This window comes from Pygoscelis adeliae, unplaced genomic scaffold (assembly GCF_000699105.1).
Source record: "Pygoscelis adeliae isolate BGI_AS28 unplaced genomic scaffold, ASM69910v1 Scaffold120, whole genome shotgun sequence".
Lineage (NCBI taxonomy): Eukaryota > Metazoa > Chordata > Aves > Sphenisciformes > Spheniscidae > Pygoscelis > Pygoscelis adeliae.
Genome location: NW_008824032.1, coordinates 20,783 through 44,920, shown reverse-complemented (window position 1 = coordinate 44,920; position 24,138 = coordinate 20,783). Strand labels below are relative to the sequence as shown.

Below are 24,138 nucleotides of genomic sequence, written 5' to 3'. Positions count from 1 at the left end.
AAGAAGATTGGAGGCTGAAAAGAATAAGGAAGTCAGTGTCTCTGCTATGTGAGACACAATGCTTTCCCAGTGCTTCCCTGCTGTATGTCTGTAGCCTGATATGAACAGTGAGTAGATCATGGACCTGAGAGTGTTCTGAGGAGCAGATGAGTGCTCCCTGGGAGCAAGGAATGGTATATTACACTCATTGCTGAGCAGCTCCTGGAGTCAGAAGAATATTGGCTACCAGGATGTGCAAGGAGTGGTGTGTGAAGCTGAGTCTTTCAGAAATGTCTTTGGAGGACTGGAGTAAGTCTGGGATGCAATTAGGTTTAGTCTCTTCAGAGCCTCCATTGTGTCCAGGGTGAGACTACAATGAACACGAGTTTCTGTCATGCATCCGGATTTCCCTAGCCAAGAACAGTTAAGCTTCTTGTAGAGCAGAGCCTGGAAGTAAAGTAACATTTATGTAGCATGGTCGATCAGGAGACTAGGACCGTGGCATGAAATCGAGCGATCCGTCCTGGCAGTACAAAAGTCTCCTAGCAATTTTGCTGAAATGGAATGTGAGGATCTGTCGTGGTTTAACCCGGCAGGCAGCTAAACACCACACAGCTGTTCGCTCACTCCCCCCTGCAGTGGGATGGGGAGAGAATCAGAAAAAAAGTAAAACTCGTGGGCTGAGATAAAGACAATTTAATAGGACAGAAAAGGAGGGGAAAATAATAATAATGATGATAAAAGAACTTACAAAACAAGTGATGCACAATGCAATTGCTCACCACCCGCTGACTGATGCCCAGCCAGTTCCCAAGCAGTGGCCGTGCCCCCCTGGCCAACTCACTCAATTTTTTTTGTTGTTCAGCATGACATCATAAGGTATGGAATATCCCTTTGGCCAGTTTGGACCATCTGTCCTGGTTGTGTCCCCACTCAGCTTCTTGTGCACCTCCAGCATCCTCGCTGGCAGAGCAGTATGAGAAGCTGAAAAGTCCTTGACTTAGTGTAAGCACTGCTCAGCAACAACAAAAACATCAGTGTGTTATCAACATTATTTTCATCCTAAATCCAAAACACAGTACTATACCAGCTACTAGGAAGACAATTAACTCTATGGCAGCTGAAACCAGGACAGGATCTTTTTTTACAGGACATGCTGCCAGCTGATTCCTGCTCCTTGCTCTCAGCAGCTATTCTCATCACCTCCACTCCTTTTTTTGCTGTAATCAAATAGTAAGTTTCACTTCAGCATATCCAGTTTTGCCACATCAGTGAGCAGCTTAGTACATTTGCTCCCTATGATAGTTATGTGCTTCATATGCTATGTCTTCCATATGAGTATATGAGACAAACAATTGGTCTGTGCTCAATGGTATGCAGATTGTCAAAGACATGACCTAAAAACAGAAGCCCAAAATACACAAGTGTATAGCTATACTTTCTTAAAGGTACCTTTTGTTCTTTTATCTGCTGTTTCCCTTTCTTTGAAGAAAAGGTAAGTCCTAGGTTATGCAATAAAAACAGAAGCACAGGCAGCCAATGGTAGGTGGGGGAACCCTAATAATACTCCACCCTCACTTTTCCCAGGCTCCTCACAGAAGAACAATTAGTTCATCAAAAGCTCATCTCTGCAAGCAATGAAGACAGAGGCACAATGGAAGGCAATTTCTGCCTTCAGCTCTCCCTCACAAGGGGAGCACCAGGGGACAGCAGCTTTTTGTGGTTTCCTTTCTCTGCCCATGAGGTTTTGCCATGAAGAGATGCCTTGGTCCAGCTCAGAACTGTTACTCATTTCTGTGGCAAGGAAGAGAGGGATCCTGCAATTAAGTGGTGTGTGGAGCAGGTAAATAAAAGTGCTGCAGGGCACATTATTGCTTGTAAAGCTGCCAAGGGGCTGTCCCTTCCACAATGCCTGGACCCCTGGGTATGTTTCCTCCTGCCTGTACTAGTGTCATCCTCCTATGTCCATAATCACAGGCTGGGCTCTCCTCCCACACCGGTCAATCTCTCATTGGGCAGCTCTGTCTTTTGGTGGATCATCATTATGTGGAAGAACCTTGAATTCTCCTTCTGCTTTGTACTCTTTTCTTGGTGTTGTGGGGGGTCTGTGGGGAACTAGTGGCCCAGAACATGGCTGTGCTTCTGTAGCACCAATCCTAAGAAGTATTTGCTGCCTTTTACTAACCACATCAGCAGTGCCTCAATTCTTAATGCTGATCTATGGGTTTGTATCTCTGAAGGCTTTTTGTCTTTGAAGCTAGATGCTGCTGCACTGCTTTGTCTGTCCCTCTTCCCTCCAAAAAGTCCTGGCTCTATCCTCCCACTTCTTCCCATCTGCTCTTCCTCTGCTCCTCTCCAGTCTGTCTCACTCACATTTTTCAGAGACTCCATCTCTCACTCAGGCAAGGTGGGGATTTTATCTTAGTGCTCAACCCCCTCGCAATACCGTGTGATCACTCGCAGCACAGAAATACGTGGCTGCATCCTTGGATGTCACATTCTTGATCGTCATCACAGAGTAATCACTATTCTCTCTGCTTATTTCAAACTTGGCCTCACTGTAACCTTCCTCGTAAGAACTTTGCATCCATGTAGAAGTACTGGCTACTAACTTCAGACCATTTCTTGGAGGCTGCTGGTACCAGAACACATAGGCAAGTGTGGTAAAATTCTGGTAGCAGGAGATGTCCACAGTCTCTCCAGCTCTCTTAAGGGTTTCTTCTGGCCACTGTGTGATGAGGTTTCCGACCCCAGCACCTGCATGAGTGAGAGAGAAAAAGAGAAAGGGAGGAGAAGAAGTACAGATCATGGCCAAAAAGGGTCTTTTACCTCACACCAGCCCTGCATGGCCTGGATGAGAGCCATGCTGCAGATGGATCTGTTGTCTCTCACCAGGTAAAAGAGCAAGCAAAACAGTCAGCATGGCCTGTCAGCTGTCCCAGAACAGTGTGTTACTGCTCATTGTGAGTTAAGAGAGAAGAGGCTAAGGACTGATGCCCCTCCCCTTGTTCTGATTTTTCAATCAAGCTTGGCCAGAGAAGAGAGAAGGGACAGTCCACCTTTGGTGAGCCATTAAAAGCAAGCTAAGTATTCATGTGGCTGTAAGTTTTGTTTTAGCCTTTCCACAAGACAGGCAGTGTTCTGAGCTCCTGACAAAAATGTGGGATTGCTTGCAGATCAGTAAGTTGCTGGTTGAATGTTGTACTGTTTGTCATTCCATCATCGTGGATGTCTGGGTATTGGATCTGTCAGCCATGAACCTGGGAATATTGGCCTCATAAATGATTTTTTGACTAATTTACACCTGTGGTTATATCCATCTTTCTTGGGCCCATCTTTCTTGGGACATGTTTCCAGAAAGGTTTATTCCAGTAAATGTAAACACATATTGTTTCATTCTGGAGAGTCGTTCTTAATACCTGAAAGGTGGTACCTCACAACTCAGAACTTATGTTAGACAGAAGCAAAGATGATAGTCCAAGATAGTGGAGGCACAAAAATCATGTTTAATCATAACTTAATTTCTTCTGTTTTCTGGTCAGGGAAGCATATTCCCTGCAGTTTAATCTTCCTGGGAGCTCTAATTCACTTCCTAATTACAAAAAGCAACACAACTCTGCCAGCCTTTTTTTCTGAAAGCAAAAACTGTGGTTAGACATTAGCCTCATGAACAGTCTGTTTTTTCTAGTCTGCCAAGTACATCCTAGTTAGCCTTGTCTTAACCTATACCACACTCTATTCTTTTCTGAATGTGTAGGATTCAAAAAACTTATTATTGTAGCTGATTCTTTCCTCACTAGTACTTTGAATGAAATATATATATTTAGTTTCAATGACCTTCAGTAAGCCTGATACTGCATCTTCCAAACAATTAGCGATATTACTGAGGTTTTCTCTTTTTCTTCCTGTTTTGTTGATATTCCCCCTCCTGTATTTGCCTGAAGCTCTAGAGAGAGTCACATCTTCCCTTGACCTTTATATATTTGTAGAAAAGGCATGTCCTGACTGCAAGCCTGGTGATATTGTACTTTTTCTGGGCCTAAGACTGAATTCCTAGGGTCATACCAGGATTAAGAGCAGTATGAATCTTAAAAATTTTGGTAGTGAATGTTCCCTGTCTCACTTTTTTAATCCTGCTTTTTTAAGAAGTTAACAGAAATTACCTGAGAAGCTACAGCTTCTTCCCAGACAGGAAGGAAAATATATTCTATATGATATATAAAAGTTTTGTATGATCTCCAGTGTCATGGACACTTAGCATATGAGAAGTAGGGTTTTGACCATGGCTCCCATTCAGTCCCTGCCAGTTCTTGCCACTGCAGGTTTTCTCAGAAGAAATTATTCCTTACCTGTGCTCCAGCAAGGTTGAGCCCTGTGCTGGATGTATTACAGTTTCAGTGACTTGTCAAGGAATTGTAGACAATACAGAACATTTTTTTTAATCACCTTCCATACCTTTTACATTTTTCTTTGAATTTTTGTGCTGCTTTCAAAGTCAATACAGCAGTTAGCAAATGGGTTTGACCAAATTTAATATGCCTTTATATTCTTTTATGGTTATGACACAGATTATCCTTTGATGCGTATTTTTAGCATTTACTCCCCACAACCTATTTTTTTTTCTCTTTCATGGAAGTCTTGTCTTGATTTTGCTTGTTCTCCATTTGAATTTATTGACATTTTGCCCGTTCACCTTACTGCTAGGATGGGACACCTTGAGACACTTCCATGGGCCATGTTGAGACAGTTCCATGGGACACTGCTGCTTTGATGAATGTCCTAAAATGAGTCCTACATGTCTTGTGCATGGAGACACTACAGGTTATTTAGTTATTGTCTGTTATGCTGGACCTGTTAAAAACCTTTTCTTCCAGTGGTAATCAGACCTCAAGTCCTGGAGGAAGAAAGAATTTCAGAGACTTGATGGGAAATGAAACAGACTATGGAGACTGTGGGAATTAATTCTAAGATTATGCTGTGTAAGAACTCTGAGACAAGATGAAATCATTTCAGTGCAGCTGGGCTTCAAATTCTTCTCTAGTCACATGTGTTAGAATTTATTACTCATTTCAGGATGAAGATTTTTTTTATTCAGAGTAACTTTTCTGTCTCAGGAAACAAAAAATGATTGCACACTCTGGAAGAAGGAAGTATTTGGAAGGTGTAACTAACTCAGGACCTCTAGTGTGTCTCTCAGAAATTGCATAACATGTTGCTGCCTTCTGAAGAGTAGCTAGATTGACAGCCCTTTTATTTTTCAGTTCAAAATGTCTAATTCTTTCAGTCTATTTTCTTTTAAGATTAAAGAAGAAACAAGGGAAAACAAAAACATACCAAGATAAAGGCAGCTATGGTTGAGCTTCCCAAATCAGACCCTGAACTACTGGATTTGGGGAAGAATAGATGTAAGAAAATAGAGGAATAGTTATAAAAGGGGCCAGTCACAGGTAAACAGGTTGCTAGTGAGTATGCTTGTCTGGCTATGACTTGTGCCTGCTTAGCTCAGTGTATCCATGTCTTATTAAATTCCATTTCTAAGTATTTCCCTGAGGGAGGGACTGTCTATTCTGTGCACATGTGTTCTGTGTATGGAGGTCTAAGTGCTAGGAACTGGAGTCAGACCACAGGTACCAGCAACTGGAGAGACCAGAGTGAGTGAACTTAAGCACCAGAAACCGGAGTAGGGCCACAGGTAAGAGTGGCCATTTGTTCGTCATGCCAGCAGCTGGGGCAAGGGAGGGTATGTGAGTGTATGTGATCACTAGTGAACATGAAGCCAGACTAGCTGGCAAGTAAGTGAAGTGATCTGGGTTCCAGGTGTGTGTCTCTAATGGCAAGACCAGTGGGAGGTGGCAACCAGAGGGAGCAGGGAAGTCCCAGACACCTATTGGAGGGGGGGGGCGGGGTGTGGGGTGCATGTTTGTATGCGTTCCAGCAATTGGAGTGGGGTTGCAGGACCTGGGGGCTCATAGGTCCAGGTGCTGGCAAATGTGGTGACTGGGATCCAGGGGCAGCTACTGGGCAGACTTGGTGTCCAAGCACAGCTATGGAAAGGATGCAAATTGTACATATGTATACATATATTTCCCACTATTGAACCCTCAGCCAGTTCAGCCAGAGAGGGACACAAGATGAGGCCACTGATGCTGTTTCTGTTTCTGTGGTGCTGTTTGTGTTTGTGTGAGTGGTGGGTGCATCTGCGTTGATCTGTGCAGTCGGCTGTGTATACATATATATATGCGTTGCATATGTGTGTCTACTGGGAATACATTCTCAGCCTTGCTACTGGCTGGGTCAGGGGGCATGGAGCTGTGGCAGCCTCCCCTCTGTCAGGCTACCAGATTCAGCCCAGCCTAACAGTAAGCCTCAGGGAAAGCAGTGAGATCTCCTCCTTAAGGGAAAAAGAGACCCTAGAAGAGATGTGACAATGAGGAAAGGGCTGAGGTACCCTGCCTACATGGAAGAGAACCAAAGGAACAAGGAAAGGCTGAAGAGTGTTTAACAAATGTTGGAAACAATAAGAACTGGTTTAGCAGAGGTTTGTGCTGGATTTGGAAACTAATGTCATGAAAAAGAACATCAAGCAAAGATTGGTTTTATAGTCCTGAATGATAGAGAAAAATGACCATTGCAACACAAGGAAGACACTGGCAGTCCATTTTCAGAGCTACATATAGGCTTAGTACTTAAGGCCAGGACTAGGACTGTGTCCAGGTCAATGATGACTGTGTGCAATAACCATCAGATGGCTCTTTAGTCTTAGCAGATTTAAGGCATCTCAGGCCAGTTTCTTTCAGTAGCCTACAATGGTACAGAAAGTTTCTCTAGGGCCACCTGTTTGCAGACAATTCTTAGAGAAATCCTTCCTCCTCAGGCTTGTCATCCCAGATCTCTTGTCAGACCTGTGCTGCTCCTTTCACACCTTTCATCCCCAACCAGTCCATTCTAATTCCATTTCTAATCCAGCTGTGTCTGCTTATCTGGTGCAAATTCCCCTTCCTCATCCATTCTATTCCACTGTGCCAGCCTCACTGGCTTCCACCTCTAAACGCCTTCCTCAGCTTTTTCAGACCACCTGACTTTCCACCTCACCACCTTTACAATTTTTCCAGTCACTCTTTGGCCTCCCTTTTCTTTCCCAAACTCTCCATCCCATATTCTTACAGCAAAGAGGCAGTTTCTAGGTTTGGAGATGTTAAAATTGCCCAGTAGTGGCCCAGTTTACACAGGCTTGGGGTGTACAGACCCTTCAGGGGAGGTTTTTCTGGCTGCTCTCTACAGTTCACATGCTGGATGAGATGGATTAAATAAATACTTTAAAATCTGATGTCCCCCATCTGCTATGTCCTTGCAGGACCCTTCTCTTCCTTTCTGGTCCAGCCATTTGCTGAAGATTCCTGGGACACAAGTCTGTTTCCCACCTCAAAGGCTAAGGCTGTATATCCACTTCTAGCTCTGTGTGGGACCACTGTTGTGCTCACTAGTTTCCTACCCTTCTTCCCAGTACCATGGTCTCTCCTTACTTCGTTATTTCCCCAGTCCCTCTGGCCTGCAGTCCTCCAGGACCCCTCCCTAGTTCCTGAGCTCAGGCACTCTGAAAGAAGGCATAACTTTCCTTCTTCCCAAGAAGAGAACTGAACAAAAATCAGAATAGCAGCTGTGTAAACATAAATATGCAGCTAGCACTGCACCTGCCCGGCCTCTCCCTTCCACTCCCCATCCTTCCTTTCTTAACCAATCTTCTTCCATGCTTTACACTGCTATGAGGTCACAAGCCTTTTCCCCACCTGCTTGCTATTGTTTTCCTTTCCCTAGCAGCTAGTCTGTGTTACCTGCTAGATCCTGGTGGACCCAGTCCACCTGCCTCAGATGTCCCTAAGGAAGTGAAGGGGAAAGCTGATGATCATTGGTCACAGCTGTTGCCCATGGCCTGATTGCTCTGTGCCTGTGGTCTCCGATCACTGTTTGACCCACCACCATAGCTGAAATTAGCACCATCAAAGCTGTCACAGTACCAGTGAGACGATAACTTCACCATTGGCGGGAGCAAAACGGGACTCCACTCCACTGCTGTAGGAACCTCCTCCCTAGGGACCTGCCCCCTCTCCTCTCTTTCTCAGTAAGAGGGCCAGGACTAAAGAAAAGGAGGTGCCTGGCTCAAAAGACTTTCTAGATGGTTGCACAGTTCTCTAACCCCTTGCTGGCTAGCCCAGCATCTCTAGGGCACTGCTCCCAGCACACACACCTAAACCAGAACAGGAGGGAAGGTTCAGGAGGAGCTGGTATAAGGCTGCAGGGAAACCCACCTGTGTATTGTGGTCATCAGGCCCCAGAGCAAATATCTGTAAGGCTCTTTAAGTAAGACTTTTATTTGTGCTATTATCTTCTTAAGAGGAGTTATAGGGCAGGACAGTAGCGGCCAAGGATCCAGGCAGTCATCAACATATCACTAGGCTGCAATGGTTTCTTCGATTCAATCAACGTAATTGCAGACCTTGGTATAGACACTGGGATAATCTTTCAGAGCATACTCAGTTCCCCATGACATGATTCCCTGGAGTTTTCTAATGCATACAGCTGGGCCACCTGAGTCACCCTGGAGAGAAAAATTTAGAAGCATGAGCTGATCTCACCTGGAAAGATTTTGACCTGGTACAAAGAATCCAGGGAATGCAAAGTGAAGTGCAGCAAGTCCTGATATGGGAGTACAGAAAGATAGCATCCCTTATTTGGGTGCACCCCAACAATTCACTGCTACTTGCACTCAGTGCCCAGCAGATGTGGCTGGACCTGCTAGTTCAGGTGAAGTCCACCCTGTATCAAAACCCTGCTGGAAGGATTCTGTGTCAGAACAGAAAACCTGGAGATGAGGAGGCCTAAGCACTCTGCCAAGCTCTGACATATACTGTGCAGCCTGAGGCATCCTGGGGTGTGTAACCCAGGGCTCTGTGCAGGCATCAATGCTTACCTGGCATGAGTCTTTCCCACTATCCAGGAATCCTACACAGATCATGTTGCTGGTGATCTGGCCTGGGTAAGCTCTTGGCAATTTTGGTTACTCAAAACTGGAGCTCTCAGTCACCGGAGAACCTTACGGAAATTGGCTGCCGGGACAGCAGTGACAATTAGGTTTCATCTTGGGAGTCAGCACTGTCAGTGAACAGAAGGAGCTGTAAACCTATATGCGAGAGCCATCCAGCAAAGCAAGGCAACCCTTGACCTGCATGAGCGACTGTGAAGGGCATTGTTGATTGAGGCACACTGGCAGGACAGTTTGGGGAACTCACAGGCAGAACATGGAAACACTGCAAAGCAGGAGTGAAATGTACATGGAACTCATGAACCTGGTGGTAGAGCAGGAGAAGACTGACCAGGTACACACAACATGCACTGATACTCACAGCCACTGCTCAGTGTGTTTCTTCGCCTTGAAAAAGGCACTTGGGACACCCCTTGGCACAGGAACTGGGCAGAGCTGTGGGTTGAATGTCAGCACTGTAGTCCCTGGTGGTTGCCAGCTTGATCAACGTAACATCATTATCAAGGCTTCTTGAATCATATCTAGGATGGTGAATGATTAATGCAGCACTCCTGATGAATTCACTGTCTTCCTTCACATCAGTGTTGTACTATCCCATCCTCACTTGTATATGGCTGCAAAATTACCAGCAGAGAAGGGCAGTAGTTAACCACGGGTAGAACAACTTGGTGCCACATGGGGACTGGCAGACACTTGGAAGAGAGTAAGGGAGTGTTGCCCTAATCAAAGGTGTATGTTTCACAGAGCTCTAGGACTTTATGATTTCATGAAAGACAGAGTCTGGAGAGCCTTGCTAGTTGGGCATCCTGTCCAGTGGATGCCCAGCTGGCAACTGTGACAATGGTGTGAGCATAGATAGATCACTTCAGACACCTAGAGCAATGCTTAGGGAAGGAATATTACATTTCCTACTGCGGAGGAGCATGATCCTTGATCTGTGCTCTCTGCAGAGGTATGCCCTAAATTCAGGACAAGAAAGATCCATGGAGAAAGTCTGAAGGAATGAAAAAGAACAAAATAGTAATGGTAAACCACATGGACATGCAAATGCACACAGAAAGGCATGTTAGGATGTACAGAGAAGGATGCCAAGAGTGCAGGAATATTGGAAAGATCATGTAATGCAGTGAGACAGAGGGTAGTGTTTCTCCTTTGGTTTCAGATACACCATGCATTGCGACCTTGGATTCTCTTCTTTTGCTGGGCATCATATTCCGAATCTGGTGGCTTTGCAAGATTTGACTAGAATCCAGATATACAACCCAATCCATACTTATGATTTCTAGCAGTGAGCAGCTGACAGGACCCACTGGTTGTTGATGAGTGAACTGCCGCAGAAGTGATACCCAACATTGAAGGACACTGGTAGGGAACTGAATGCTCTGGGCAATTGTAGCCTCCCACAATCTTGTCATCATCAGCATCCCCAGGAAAAGCAACTGAGAGAAAGAGGATTGAGTTTCACAGCACCAGGTCTGAATCCATTCTCTTAATGTGTAGCAGCAGCCAATGAGCTACACAGGAATTAGGAAGAGCCAAAAGACTTTGAAACTTCAGAATTCTTCACAACAACTCCTGAAATACACTCCTGAGTTCTTTCTGTGCTACTCTGAAACATGAGGCTTTGCCTTTACCACCCTGAGCCAGGAAGACAACAGAAGAGCAGAAGCTGCCAAAGAACTTCACAAATGAAATGTGTGCAGCCTTCACACTGGCATCTTTACTTCCATGGCACCTTTGGAACAGGCTGCAACAGCTGTGTCATGGGGTTCACCTTTGTGTAGGTTGAGAAATGGAAAATGGCAAATGCTGTTGAGAGTGTCAGCAGAATTTTAATTTGCTAGCGGGGAGCCAGGGGTGAGTAAGAGAGGAAGGAAGACCTGGTAGTGAAGAAATCAGAGAGAACATGAAGGCTCTGCAGAGTTGGAGGCTGATGTTATAGCAGAATGTAAGAAACAACATGTAAGGTATTTGTTGAAACTACTAGAACAGTGGTACCCAAAAATGTTTGATCGCACACCCCATCAGTAAAATATTTTTGAGTATGCACCCCCAGTATATGTATGTCTAGTAATTGATAATTATATACATATAATACTGAAGTTCTAATGTTTTCTTCCCACACCCCAGTGGATCATCTTGCGCATCCCCGGGAGTGCATGCACCCCACTTTGGAGACACTGCACTGGACCATTGTAAACCAGAAGCCTGTCTCGGACTGTCGATTATAGATGCAAAGAGCAGAAGTTGCAAAACCCTTCCCCAGACCCCCTCCCGCCTCCAGCAACTGGTGATTGATGTTCCTAGGTCAGATGGTGTGTTTGTCAAGAAGAAAATGTGCATCACAATCAGTTACTCCCTGGATCAGATTTAAAGATTTATCCAAGCAATAGAGGAACCAGCTATAGGGGAAGGAAGGCAGAGGGGATCTCTGCCTGGGGATCCTTTCTGAGAGATCCTAGTCCCTGAACACAAGAGGGGTCATCTGGAAAGAGATGCTCTGAGGAGTCTTTATGTTGCCTAGGAAAGCTAGGCGTTTTACTCCCCAAGCAAGCCCCTTCCAGAACTAGGAACCATCAGGGCAAATGTTCCCATGATTTAAGCCCCATCGTCGCTTCCCATCTCAGCCTGAACAAGAACAATGCAGCAGCACTCTCAGATAAACCCACCTTCTAACACATATCTTTGTCAGGTCAGCCCTGACCTGTCCCCTCCCATCCTGCTGGAAAGGGCTGAGCTGCTCCCAGGACCCCCTCTGTGCTCCAGCAAATGAAGGGATGAGCTTGGGTAACTCTCCAAACTTTCTTGCAGGACTTTGGCAGCCCTGACTATCCTTCTCTGGGTCACGGGAAACACCCTGGCAAATGGGTGAGAGTCCAGAGGGCTCCACGCTTCTCTTTGGTCTCTTACTGGGGTGTAGTAGCAGGGAACTCTCCAACACCAGGCAGTTCCTGGGGACAAGGGAGGTCAGATGAGGTGTCTTTCAACCTCATAGCCCTCAATGGATTTTTCTTCCACAAACGTGTCCCCTCATTTTTTGAGTCCGTGTAAACCTTTTGCATCCACAAAAACCTGTGGAAATGGGTTCACAGCTTTCCTAAAAGAGGAGGAATTGTCCTGTGCTTGTTTTGAACCTGCCAGACCCCCTAGCTTTGCTTGCTACCCCCTAATTCTTGTACAGGAAGAGACAGCAAGCAATCCATCCTTCCCCAGTCTCCCCAGGCCACTCATCATTTTACACACCCCTGTCATGTCCTACCTCCTCTGACTCTCTAGGAGACTGAGAGTCCGAGTCTCTGACACGGGTGGAAATAGAACAACAACAGAATGCTGTGCCATTGGGGAAAGAGAAACGCAGGCAGAGAGGACAAGGCAAGAGGCTGTGACAGAAGGTTTTCTCAGGTGTGGAGAGCTGGAGGATCAGAAGCTTTGGAGAATGTACCCGGTGCTCCCAGGCAGGAGAGACTTGGGAAGAGAGAATCAACGGTCGCTCCACCACCATGCTCTGAGAGATGTACAAGGACTAGCCTCAGAAACTCATCCGCTTCATGCTCCTGGGAAGCTTTATCTCTGTCAGCCCATGGTCTCGCCAGGTTTCCCTTTCCCAGGATCTTACATCAGCCTGGACAAATGTATTTACTTTATCTGAGTCCAGTGATGATACAGCTGACTGAAATACTTGAACTAGGAACACGGATTTCTAGAAATGCAAGCTGCCATTGTTTGTCCATTGATAATATCTAACACAGCTGCCCTCCATTCACCAATCCTCCTCCTTCCTGTGCCCCTGGAGCTGCCAGCATTCTGCTGCAGCATCATTGCATTAAATGAGACTTGCAAAAAAAAAGTACCAAGATAAAGGCAGGTATGGTCGAGCTTCCCAATTCAGATGCTGAATTACTGGATTTTCCTGAAATTTGGGTGGATACTAAACCAAATATTAAACCCTACGAAAAGAAGGAAAAGGAAGATGTCTTTCATAGCCTGGGTGTTACCTAATAGGTTATTAGAGTTATATCTCAGGAAAAATAATGTTTTAAAATATCTGATGACAGCCTGTCTCTATGCCAATGGCATGTTTTGGACAAAGAAATTATAACTCCACAGGGAGATCAAATTATACACTGCTGTAGATAAGGAATTGCTCTTGCTCTGCTTAGTTATGATGGGATTAGATAGCTGTGGTAACTTTTGCCATGCTTAATCCTGTTACGGATCTTTCCCTTTTCCACAGGAAGCTCCTAATCCTTATTGGTTTCTCAGGATAAAACATGTTTGCAAGGAAACTGTGCACTGATACCAGTTTAAAGGCCAAGACAAGTCATGCAGCTCCTTGGAGGAGTCCCTGGCCTTGGTCTTGCCCTTTAACATGAAGGAAAATTTCCATCTGGACAGTGCCACTGTGTGTACCAGTCCTCTGTGTGTACCAGTCCACTGTGTGTACCAGTCCTCTCAAAAACTTGGTTGAGAAATGGAGTAGAAAGATGATTCCCATTTAGTCTCTCATGCCATTTCAGCATCTCAAAGCATATGACTTCTGTTTACAGTCACTTGAGGTTATCCCATGTCTTTCAGGAGCTAACATGATGAAGTTGGCAGCTGCTTGGAAAATGAGTATTCATCAAAACCACTAAGCTTCAGCAAACTCGGCATCATGACAGAAATTATCACTCTTTCAGAGAGGGATTTCAGAAGATCTCATTATTTGTGTTCACAGTATTTTTGTTCGTACACATTACATCCATAAACATCAATGTTATACTGAAATTCTTCTGTGGCAAAAATGAGTCTCTATAGAACATTCCAAAGCTAAGTAAAAAACATGGTTCGGTACTTAGGCCGATATTGTCATATAGATTAGGTGAGGGAAATTAGGAAAGAGAGAATTCTTTCAAAGAGATACGGTGCGCATTCCCACATTTGAAAAATTTAACTTGGGAGGTGGTGGGGGGCACAGAATAGGGTTTTTGTACCCGCTTACCGAAATCACTTTTGCATAATTTTATTTGGGAAAACGCTGTGTCCTATATGATAGAAACACACACACATGTTACTCAAGAAAAGGAATTTGCTAAAATAAACTTAACAACGCTGAGACGTTTTGGGTTTGGTTGCTTGGCTGGTTTTTTGTTTCCCAAATAAATGTATAGTATCTTACAGTCCACCACCTACAGTATTCAGCTTCCGGTAAAAAATATGCATTTTTAAGAATGACGCCATCAGTGCAGAGGAATCTCAAAGGGGTTTGAGGGTTGCTCTCAACAGGTGCTGCGTATAAGAATGAGACAGGCAAACAGCTACACACCTTCCAAAGCCCAAATGTATTTTTAAATTGAAGGCTGCCCTCTGAAATAATTTAAAATAGCTCTCTATCTTAGGAAAGGTTTATGATTAACTGATGTGTTATTTGTACTTTCCACCAGTGCCTGTTAATGCCCACATCTGGATCTTCAAATTTTCCACTGTGTACTTTTTGTCTGGAGAAAACCTTGGACTAGAGATAAGGCCATTTCAAAAAATGTATTTCTAGCAGCTCACGCTTCCAGTCCACCAGTCTGGGCTTGAGGCTGTGTCAAGATCATGAAATACATACTGTTTGTCACCTTTGTTGGTGTGGCTGGTGAGTATATTTTTTACTTCTATTTTTGTAATTTATAAGGAAGCTCATTTTGTGAGCAAATTTGCAAGGTAGTCTAGTGCGGGGAAGTGAAGTCCCGTTTCAGCTTGCAAAAGTTTTAAGGCAGAGCACTGCAACTTCCTTTGGCTACTGTCTGTTCATAATTGCTTGTGTCACAAAATGGGGAATGAATGCCTTCGTAAGGGTTCTTGACCCAGCAATACTGAAATGAGTCCATAGCTTCAAAAAAAGCCTGTCTCTCTCTTAAGGACTGTGAAATATAAAGATAACACCTCTGGCAAAGGAAGTCCTAAAGCTGCTGTAAAGTTTTGGACTATGGGCGAGTGCTTGCCCACCACTGCTACCGTGAGTTTTTCCAGAAGTAGAGCCTACAAGTGAGATGCTTCAGTCAGTCACGGAGGCACAAGATTCCTTATGCCAAATGTTGACATATTCTTATCTCCCAGTTGCCTTCCCCATCAACGCTGATGATGATGATGACAAGATCGTGGGAGGCTACACCTGTGCAGAGAACTCTGTCCCCTATCAGGTGTCCCTGAATTCTGGGTATCACTTCTGTGGAGGTTCCCTCATCAACCGCCAGTGGGTCCTGTCAGCTGCTCACTGCTACAAGTCGTGAGTGGAAAAAAATATATCCTTCCATAACCTACTTCTTTCTTCCAGTTCACTTCTAGCAGGAATTCTGAGCTGTGAGATCCAAATATGTAAGTGACTCCATTGGTGGCTCGTTCAGGAAGCTGGGCTGAGGCATCATAAGGGGTTTTCCACTTCTGCAAATGTTTCTGTGAATGCAGAGCACTTTCTGAAATGACAATGTGATAATCTAGCAACGAGTTATGGGCTGTGATTTCTTATAAATTGCATTAATCTTGCTAAAACTTAGTCACTGGAGAACAGGAAGAGGAATGAGGTCAGGGTGACAGCAGTTTGCCTTTTTCCAGAATGTTTGTATAAAGCACTGTTATATATTCAACTTGTCCCAGCTCAAATAAATAAACCTGCAGAAATTCACCACCTGTACTGGGAGTGGGTAAGATCTCAGTGTGGATCCCCAGGACTTATTGCTGGACAAGAAAGATAACCTGCATGAAAACAGCTACTACGATAACGATGTTGAAGCGAGTGCCTATGGTGACAGGGAGGTTCCTCATAACCTGTCGGTAGCAGTAAAGTATATGCCATTTTTCTCTTTTCCAGTCGCATCCAAGTGCAGCTCGGGAAGCATAACCTGGCACTCTCAGAATCGACACAGCAGTTCATTAGTTCAGCTAAAGTCATCCGTCACTCTGGCTACAGCTCCGCAACACTGGACAATGACATTATGCTCATCAAGCTTGCCGAACCAGCCCAGCTCAACCGAGCTGTCCAAACTGTTCCTCTGCCTACCAGCTGTGTGGCCACAGGCACCACATGCCTAATCTCTGGCTGGGGCAACACACTCAGCAATGCCAGTGAGTACTCTGTGGGAATGTACAGCATCATGAGGGCCCGGGAGACACTCTAAGACCTCACGGTTAACTCCAAACAGTACAGGGTAAAGCACAGAGAAGTGCTGTGGGACAGGTCTTTTTGAGTGATCAGTCTGTGTAGGACAGTAACCTTTTAACTGCTTTAAAGGCAAGCCTCTATGAGGTCCTTCCTCTCGTTCTGTGTTACAAACACGGAATCACTTAAGTCATCCATGTGCTGTTCACCAGGATGTTCACACTGCCATAAATTTTGTGGCCTGGTGCTATCAGCTGTACAGTGCCAAGCACTAGCAATTTAACTAATGTCAATAGAGTTGTCAGTTCTCTGAGAGCAAGATCAAAATCTGTGATTGTGGATCTAAAATTACTACAAGAGAGCTCCATTCTCTTACACCAATGGTCAGAGGTGCGGATGGTGACTGGTGTCTAATCCACCGACGACAACTAAACCTGCACCAGAGGAGAGGATGGTTTCCTGAGGCCCAGGTTTCCTCCAGCATGTATGCTACAGGAGTAGCTCTTAGCTCCACACTTGCCAATTGGTGATTTTCTAGGTATCAGAACAATTAACGTGGCTGCAGTGTAGAACGGTGGACCCATGGGTAGAATCTGTTCCATCTGAACAAAAGGAATCCGTGCTGTGATTACTGTTCAGAGGAAAAATGACGACTGCTAAACCAGGATGTTCAGTGATTACTTTTCTGCTAAGAAAGATCTTCTCTGGGCTCTGAAATGAACTCAGAGGTGTCATCAACCACCTCTCCCTATTTTCTTGTAGACTCATATCCAGATACTTTGCAGTGCCTGAAGGCTCCTGTGCTCTCCTCAAAAAAATGCACCAAGGCCTACCCTGGGAAAATTACCAAGAACATGATATGTGTAGGATTCATGGAGGGAGGAAAAGATTCCTGCCAGGTAAAACATCTGCCTCTCCTTTCCCATATGTTTCTCTCCTGCCTTTCGCCAGTAGAAGAGGCCGTCATATTAGAGAATCTGCTATACTCACTGCGCTGGCATGTCTGAATGTTGTTTTTTTGAACAACAGCGGAGGCTTAGGGTGAAAGTTGCTTATTGAGCGAGGCTGGTTTTTTTCCCACTCAGTTAGTCATTGTCCCTTTTTTGAGACAGCGAATACCTCTGCCCTAATTCTCCACAAGCAGACTACGCCACCTCCTGCACCTTAGGCTATTGAAAATGGAGGAGTGCTGCACCAGAGAGTCAACAGTAATCACGGTGACTTTAGAGCTTAGGACACAAATGTTGGTTTTGGAGTCACCGAAAATGAAATAACCAGTATGCCAAGAACCAGGCAGTCTGGAAAATGAACACACCTGACAATTGCTCTGCATTTTACATGTGCCTAGCTCCACCTGACAATTGCTCTGCATTTTACATGTGCCTAGCTCCATGGAAATATTTGGCGGAATAATGTTTAAGACACACATATCCTAAGCGTCTGCCAAGGACTGCATCTGTCAAAAATAGGTGGCTTACTCATCCTTAGCTGTGGTGCCCTTGGAGCTAAAGTAAGGCACAGTAGCATCAGGTGTAGAGTGGTAATCAGAAATGACCTTTGTAGAACTTCTGTGTAGAACAAGCCCAATGGAGCTCCCTCGAATGTCAGTGATTTCTGGGATCTCTGGCTCATCGCGTACGCTGGTACCATTTGCTGACTATCCGTATCCTTTATGTGCACAGGGGGATTCCGGTGGTCCAGTAGTCTGCAACGGGCAGCTCCAGGGCATTGTTTCCTGGGGTATTGGATGTGCGCAGAAAGGCTACCCCGGAGTTTACACCAAGGTTTGCAATTATGTCTCCTGGATCAAAGCCACTATGTCTGCCAACTGAGACACTCTCATTCTACGTCACCTGCTTTTTCTCCTCGTCATTTTCTTCTGTTTTGGGACCGGACATACAAAAATTATCAAAAAATAAAGACTTTCAGGCACCCCTTCTTTGTGCAACGTTTCTCTGGGTACTTCCATAGGCTATGATATGGGGGACAGAGGCAGGGAATGTCACTCTGGGGAAAATACTTAATTTTTGTAGTGCTTCTCAACTAGTAGGTTCTTGGAACATTTTGCAGACTCACCTTCGGGAGTCTTTCAATCAGTTACAGGCAGCCATTTCTGGAGCAGAACATCTTTTCTGTTTATCGGCAGGTACTCAGGTGCTACAAAGCTGCCCAAAACAGCTGAGAGAGTGCGTTGAATCACACAGGTGGCATACTCCTACTGTAGAAAACAGCAGGCAGCAACACAAACGCTCCCCATCGCCCCCACTCCCAGCCCCCCCAGTGTGACTGAACACTTCCCTCCCTGAAAGCTCTACTTGGGAAATGGAACAACCTCTTGCTAGGGCTTGTTCTCTTCATGTGCCAGTGCCACTGGGGCTGCTGCCTATACCTTTTTGCTCAGTTAACTGGTCGTGCTGGGCTTGCTTAGTTTTCCTGGAAGAGTCAAAAGGACAGAGATGTTCCTGGTTTTAACTCCTCCTAACCCCAGCTGGCACTGGAATTGAAAGTCCATGAAAAAGCTGCCAAAGTTGCCAATGGGCTGTGTAGCTGTCTCCTAAAAAAGAAAAGGGAAATAGAGAGTTTGAGTAAAATAAAAGGATAGAAAAAGCAGAGAATAGGTGAAATGGAGAGAACTTTAAAAGAAATCCGACACGGGAGGAAAGGGAGGGAGAGCAGAAGAGCAGGGCATGAAGGAACAAGTGCTGTTTGCCTACAGAGAGGTTTGTGCCCAGCTCTCTCAGATGCTTTGTCACTGAGATATTTCTTAGGAGAGTAATAGGTGCCTGAGCCATTGAGATAGGCACAATATACGAACAGGATCAGACCGTAGCTTTGTGTCCCATTGCTCTGGACGCACTTGCTGAATTCCTTCTCAGCATCTGCCCTTTTCCAGAAAAAAAAAACCTGGGCTGTAGCCTGGCATCCTTCCCTTCAGCCTGTTTTCACCAGGAGACAGAGTTCTTATCCGGGAGCAGTTGAAAGCCACGGGTCCCTGACCTGTGACTCCCCAGCCCTGTCTCCCTCCCTGCCCACTGTGAGTGGAGGGTGGTTGATATCTTTGCCTGGTATGTTAGGGGAAAGGAGAAGAAAAAGTTGGAGGACAGAGGAGAAGATGTCATGAAAAGATGACAAGATGAAAATGGGGGGGAAGAAATACTTATATATCATCAGGCAGAGTGCATTCTCAAACATGACAGACAGGGATGTTGAGAAGAGTAGTCTGGAAACAGTCCCAGTCCTCCGTCACTGTCCCCCCCGATGTGTCAAGGTCTCCAGTGGGTAAAGAAGAAATTCCCCTTTCCAGATTATAGGCCATACTTGATTTTCAAACTGTTGGAATATCCTCACAGGATCTCCCCTCTTACATGGCTGGAACATCACTAATGCTTGCGGTGGGCAGTGCCACAAAGAGGTCGCTGACAAAGTAGTTCCCTCCTTTGTGCTGTCTAAGAAGAGCAACAGACATCTGCAGAGCACTGAGATGTGAGGACACTATTTTTCTTTCTCTCGCTCTCTGCTGACATTTCCACATACTGCTTTTATCACACAGCTCTGCACAAGAGGAGTGAGAGGATTACAGAGCTGTGAGCCCTGATTGGAGCCTGAGGGTCAACAGGACAAAGTGCCCTGTACTTCCTCTATTTTTCTCAGGAAGAAGTCCGGTGGGATCAAATGCAATGTATTTGAGTGCACATATGAAGGCGTGCAAACCTTGCACAAACCTGGTGTGGCAGGAAGGGAAGTAACCAAGTAGCAGCAGCACTTAACTAGAAGGCTCTAAAGGCGAGACAGAGCTAAAACTCTCAGTCAGTCCAGCTTCTCCAAAGAGGCACAACACTTGGAAGAAGCGTTAAGAGTAGAACTGGGCAACAAATTATGCTAGTTTGTGTAAAAGTCAGCGTGTCTCTTGGGGAAGGGTGGAGGGGAGGATCTGTGACTCAGAAATGACACTGTTCTAGAATGAGGAGGAATAGCTCCTGACAAAATGACAGGGGGGAGAGGAAGAAAGTGAGAAAAATTGACAGTTTTCAAGAAGCAGGGGCTGCAACACCTTTGTTAGCCTGTGGGTCACAGCTGAGATGTCTGCTGTTTGATGTATTTGGAAAAGGAGGTAACAAGATTTCCGAGGAGATCTGAAATTATCCTAGATAAATCTAAATACCACAGCAAAGAAGGGGGAGAATTCCTGAGAGAAAATAAATAGCAGAAGAAGGGAGCAGAACACCTTAAGATAAAAAAAAAAAAAAAAAAGGGGGGGGGAACAGAGAAGGAAAAAAAAAGTGACACAGAGAGAAAGATAAAATCTGCTAAAGGAGCAATAAGGTCATTAGTGAACAAGCCTGTCCCCAGACACCTGGTGTGAACTGATCAGTGGGGCCTGAGAGCACATGTGGATCTATTTATTCTGTGGGCATATGTCTGTGACTGGGAGACTTTACTCTGACAAAATGGCTTTGAAATAATAGACTCCTGATACACCTCATTCTTGAGGCCACCTGGGTTTGTGCTTGGATGACTGCAGTCTGTGTCACTGGGAAGGGCTTCATGCACAGGTTATTAGCTGCATGCTACAGCTATGCAGGTATTGCATTGCTGCACGATATGGAGAAAGACATCCCTAGCTGAATAAAATGTTCTGATCTCTCTTGAGTCTCTTATATGCTTAATGTTGAAGTTTTCCTCCTGTCTGTCTCCAGAAAAGTGGGAATAGTTATCTTCCTCTCAAAGATTGCTAACAGTTTCCTCAATCATGTGATGCTTAACAAAAAAGGGAAATATGGAAAGCATTATGAAGTACACGTGATGTACTGGCAATATCAGCACAAACACAGGCAGCACAGGAATTCTGTGTGTCTCTGCTGAGATACAAAGAGACACAAACTGTGTGAATCTGGTTACTTTCCTCCAGTGAGGAGGTGAGGTGCTGGAAGAAGCTGGTTTCCTCCACCCTCACACAATTAACAGGCATGGGTCTCTTTCTGCACCCTTCCCTCCCTTGTGCTGAGGGAAGGACCTGATCCCCTGCAGCCTGCAAGGTGTCAGTGCTGCCAATGAACTGAGGTTTCATAGAATCATAGAATCATTAAGGTTGGAAGAGACCTCTGAGATCATCGAGTCCAACCATCAACCCAACACCACCATGCCTACTAAACCATGTCCCTAAGCGCCTCATCTACCCGTCTTTTAAATACTTCCAGGGATGGTGACTCAACCACTTCCCTGGGCAGCCTGTTCCAATGTTTAACCACTCTTTCAGTAGAGTTTGCGACATGGTCAGCACGCTGAACTCTGCCATGCCCTTTGCGCCAAGTACGAGGGGTGGTTTGGGGCTGCATGGCCATCTTTCCCTCCAGCATCAGCTCTCCAGCAGTTTCTCTGCCTCACGCACATCTGTAGGTTCTTTCCCTCCACAAAATGTCCTCAGCTTTTCCAATGGTTCTGGATGGTTCCAGTAAGTGCAACTGGCCTTGGGCACTCTGCAGGACCTAGCTTCTTGTTGCGATTAGGATTCTGCCAACTATGCCAATTCATCGTGAATGGGTGATTTAGATCACTTAAAGAATCACCATCAAAGGCGTTAGCAAAAGTGGTTTTAATATGATGGTATAAAATTGCTACTTAACAAAGTTTGATGGTAAGGTTCACTCTACTACTGTATGGCACAATCATTTGAACAATGATTCAAAACTACCAAGGCACAAATCAAAGTTACCAATGCAAAATCAAAGTTACCATACTACAAGGTTATGCGCGATATCAGTTGCTTACCAAAGATCTGCCGTTGGTAAAAAGTCTCTCTGCCTCGAGGAGCAACCTTGAGATGTGTCCCGTCTCAGGGGGAGATCACCGCCGTGCAGCCAACTGCTTATCAGGGAGAGCTCAGAGAAGGCTCACTTAGGTTGTCATGTTTATGGAATAAAGTGGTTGGCTCGCGGTCAAATTCCATGCGATGGAAAATCTATGCACGAGACTCCTTGTACCCACAACTTTGTTCCTTGATAAATGAGTCTGGGAAAAGCCACCCGCTATTCATGTGTTAATAGCATGATCAGTGTTCCAAGCTCATATACATCGATGCTCACTGTGTCGCTCTGCTCCTTTGTGGGTTTTCAGAGAACAGATTGGAACCAGAGGAGCTCTCGGCCCAGTCACGGCTTAGGCATCTATCGCTTTTGGAGCCCGTACCAAACTACCGCTAGTTTGGTTAAGGGTTCGAGTGCATCCGTCACACTTCTTCACAGAGACAATACCTGGTGCAGATCCCTGACAATCAGGCTCTCATTTGCCTTTGGAAATAACCCTGTCTCATCACTCCCCACTGTGCTCTCAACAGAAAAAGAGAGAAGACTGCATCTTGTGATGGTGTGAGGAAAATTACAGTCGAACACATACTCTTCCAAACTGATTCTCCAGGGACCCCTGGCCTCAACTCTGTGGGCAATGGCAGCTGACCACACCAAGAGAGAGCAGAGGCAGAATCTCCCCAGCCATCAGATCACTTTCTGTAGAGAGGTTCGTGCTCAGCTTCCTCAGCACCTGAATCAACGTGTATCTTAGCACAGTAATACGTGCCAGTCATTCACTGAGGCAAAATCTATTGAAAAGGACAAGCGATAGCCCATGCTCCCACAGCCCTTGGAGCGATTCTGAAATTTGTCCTCAAACTCTGCCTTTTCCCATTCCACTGAAAACACTACCAGCTGCAGCATGGTATCCTTTCTTTGAGCCTGCTTATACCATGGCATGTAGGGGCATGTGGTTCCCATCTGGAAACAGCTGAGAGTCACAGCTCCTCCCTCACTGACGACTGCATCTGGAGACTGTTGAAGGGCCTACCCTGTCAGGAGGAAGAAAAAAAAAAGAGAAAAAAGAGAAGCAGGAGGCCAGGCAGAAGGTGAAATTATTTGAGGAGGAAGGGGGTGAAAAAAACCCACAAAATCTAGAAGGGATAAGGAATAGGATGGGATGGGTTTAAAAGCTATGGGCAAGTTTCTCATCTGTCTATGAATGACCAGTACAAATAGCTGACAGAAAATGTGAATGTATTAGAAATGTTTCAAATGGGGAGGAAATCAGAAAGAAATATGAGTCAGCGATGGAAATGTGCCCGTGGTGGCAGCACAGGCACAGAGACGTGTGAGGAGGAAACGCTGAGGAAGGAAGAGATGCATGACATTGGGGGTGGGCATGGCAGTGTGAGAGCGCCTGAAATGTGAGAAAGTAGTTGGCTGGCGGGTATCAGTGGGAAATAACACTCACACACAGCAGTGGGTGGGATGAGCCCTGCACAGCTGTCTTTATATGTTTGTATGTATGTGCATGCAATCGCAAGAACGTGATGGGGTTGGATGAGAGCCTGAGATTGAGGCAGGGCGGGGGGGATGCTGTGGGATTTCCCTTTCTTCCTTCCGCATCAGCTGAGATCTCCAGAAAAGAGGTATTATGCAGAGGAGACAAGAGATACGGGGCATGGTTTTTGCTTCTCTTTCCCATATTTGACTCTCCATTCCAGACTCCCTGAAACTTCACACGCCCTGACCCCACAAGCTGCAGTGTGGGATCATCCTTGCTCAGCCCAATGCTGTTCATGCCGTTGCCCCAGGCACAGAGCAGGCTGCTGACATAGTAATCCTGGAGTGCGTTGTAGCATGACAGAGGAGAGTTGCACAAATGCGCCTTTCTCCTCCAAAGACAGATCTGAAGGGAGAAAAAACTGCCCTTGGCCTTAGACTGGGAGTGGAGATCCCGTGACCGTGCCAAGAGAAATTCCCTGTGAGAACGATTATTCGGGGGTGAGGGTAGTGGGAAGAAGCTGGGCAGGAATTCCCCCTCAAGGACACAGAACAAGATTACATCTAATGCCTGCCTCCTCCTTGTGGGGTTATGTCCTGGTTTCAGCAGGGATAGAGTTAATTTCCTTCCTAGTAGCTGGTACAGTGCTGTGTTTTGGATTTAGGGTGAGAACAATGTTGATAACACATTGATGTTTTTAGTT

The 24,138-nt window shown here is 45.5% G+C and overlaps 1 protein-coding gene and 1 gene segment (V, D, J or C); one reads left to right on the top strand and one right to left on the bottom strand.

The window, feature by feature from the left end:
• LOC103921787 overlaps positions 1-24,138 on the bottom strand; it is a 66,414-nt gene that overhangs the window by 32,810 nt on the left and 9,466 nt on the right. Inside the window, 1 exon segment of the C gene segment in view lies at positions 2,858-2,881. Coding sequence covers positions 2,858-2,881 — 24 coding nt within the window.
• On the top strand, positions 14,600-17,974 carry LOC103920718 (trypsin I-P1-like). Its single transcript, XM_009328555.1, has 5 exons — positions 14,600-14,639; positions 15,104-15,272; positions 15,855-16,108; positions 16,905-17,041; positions 17,825-17,974. The coding sequence occupies exons 1-5, from the start codon at positions 14,600-14,602 to the stop codon at positions 17,972-17,974; spliced, it is 750 nt and encodes a 249-aa protein (XP_009326830.1).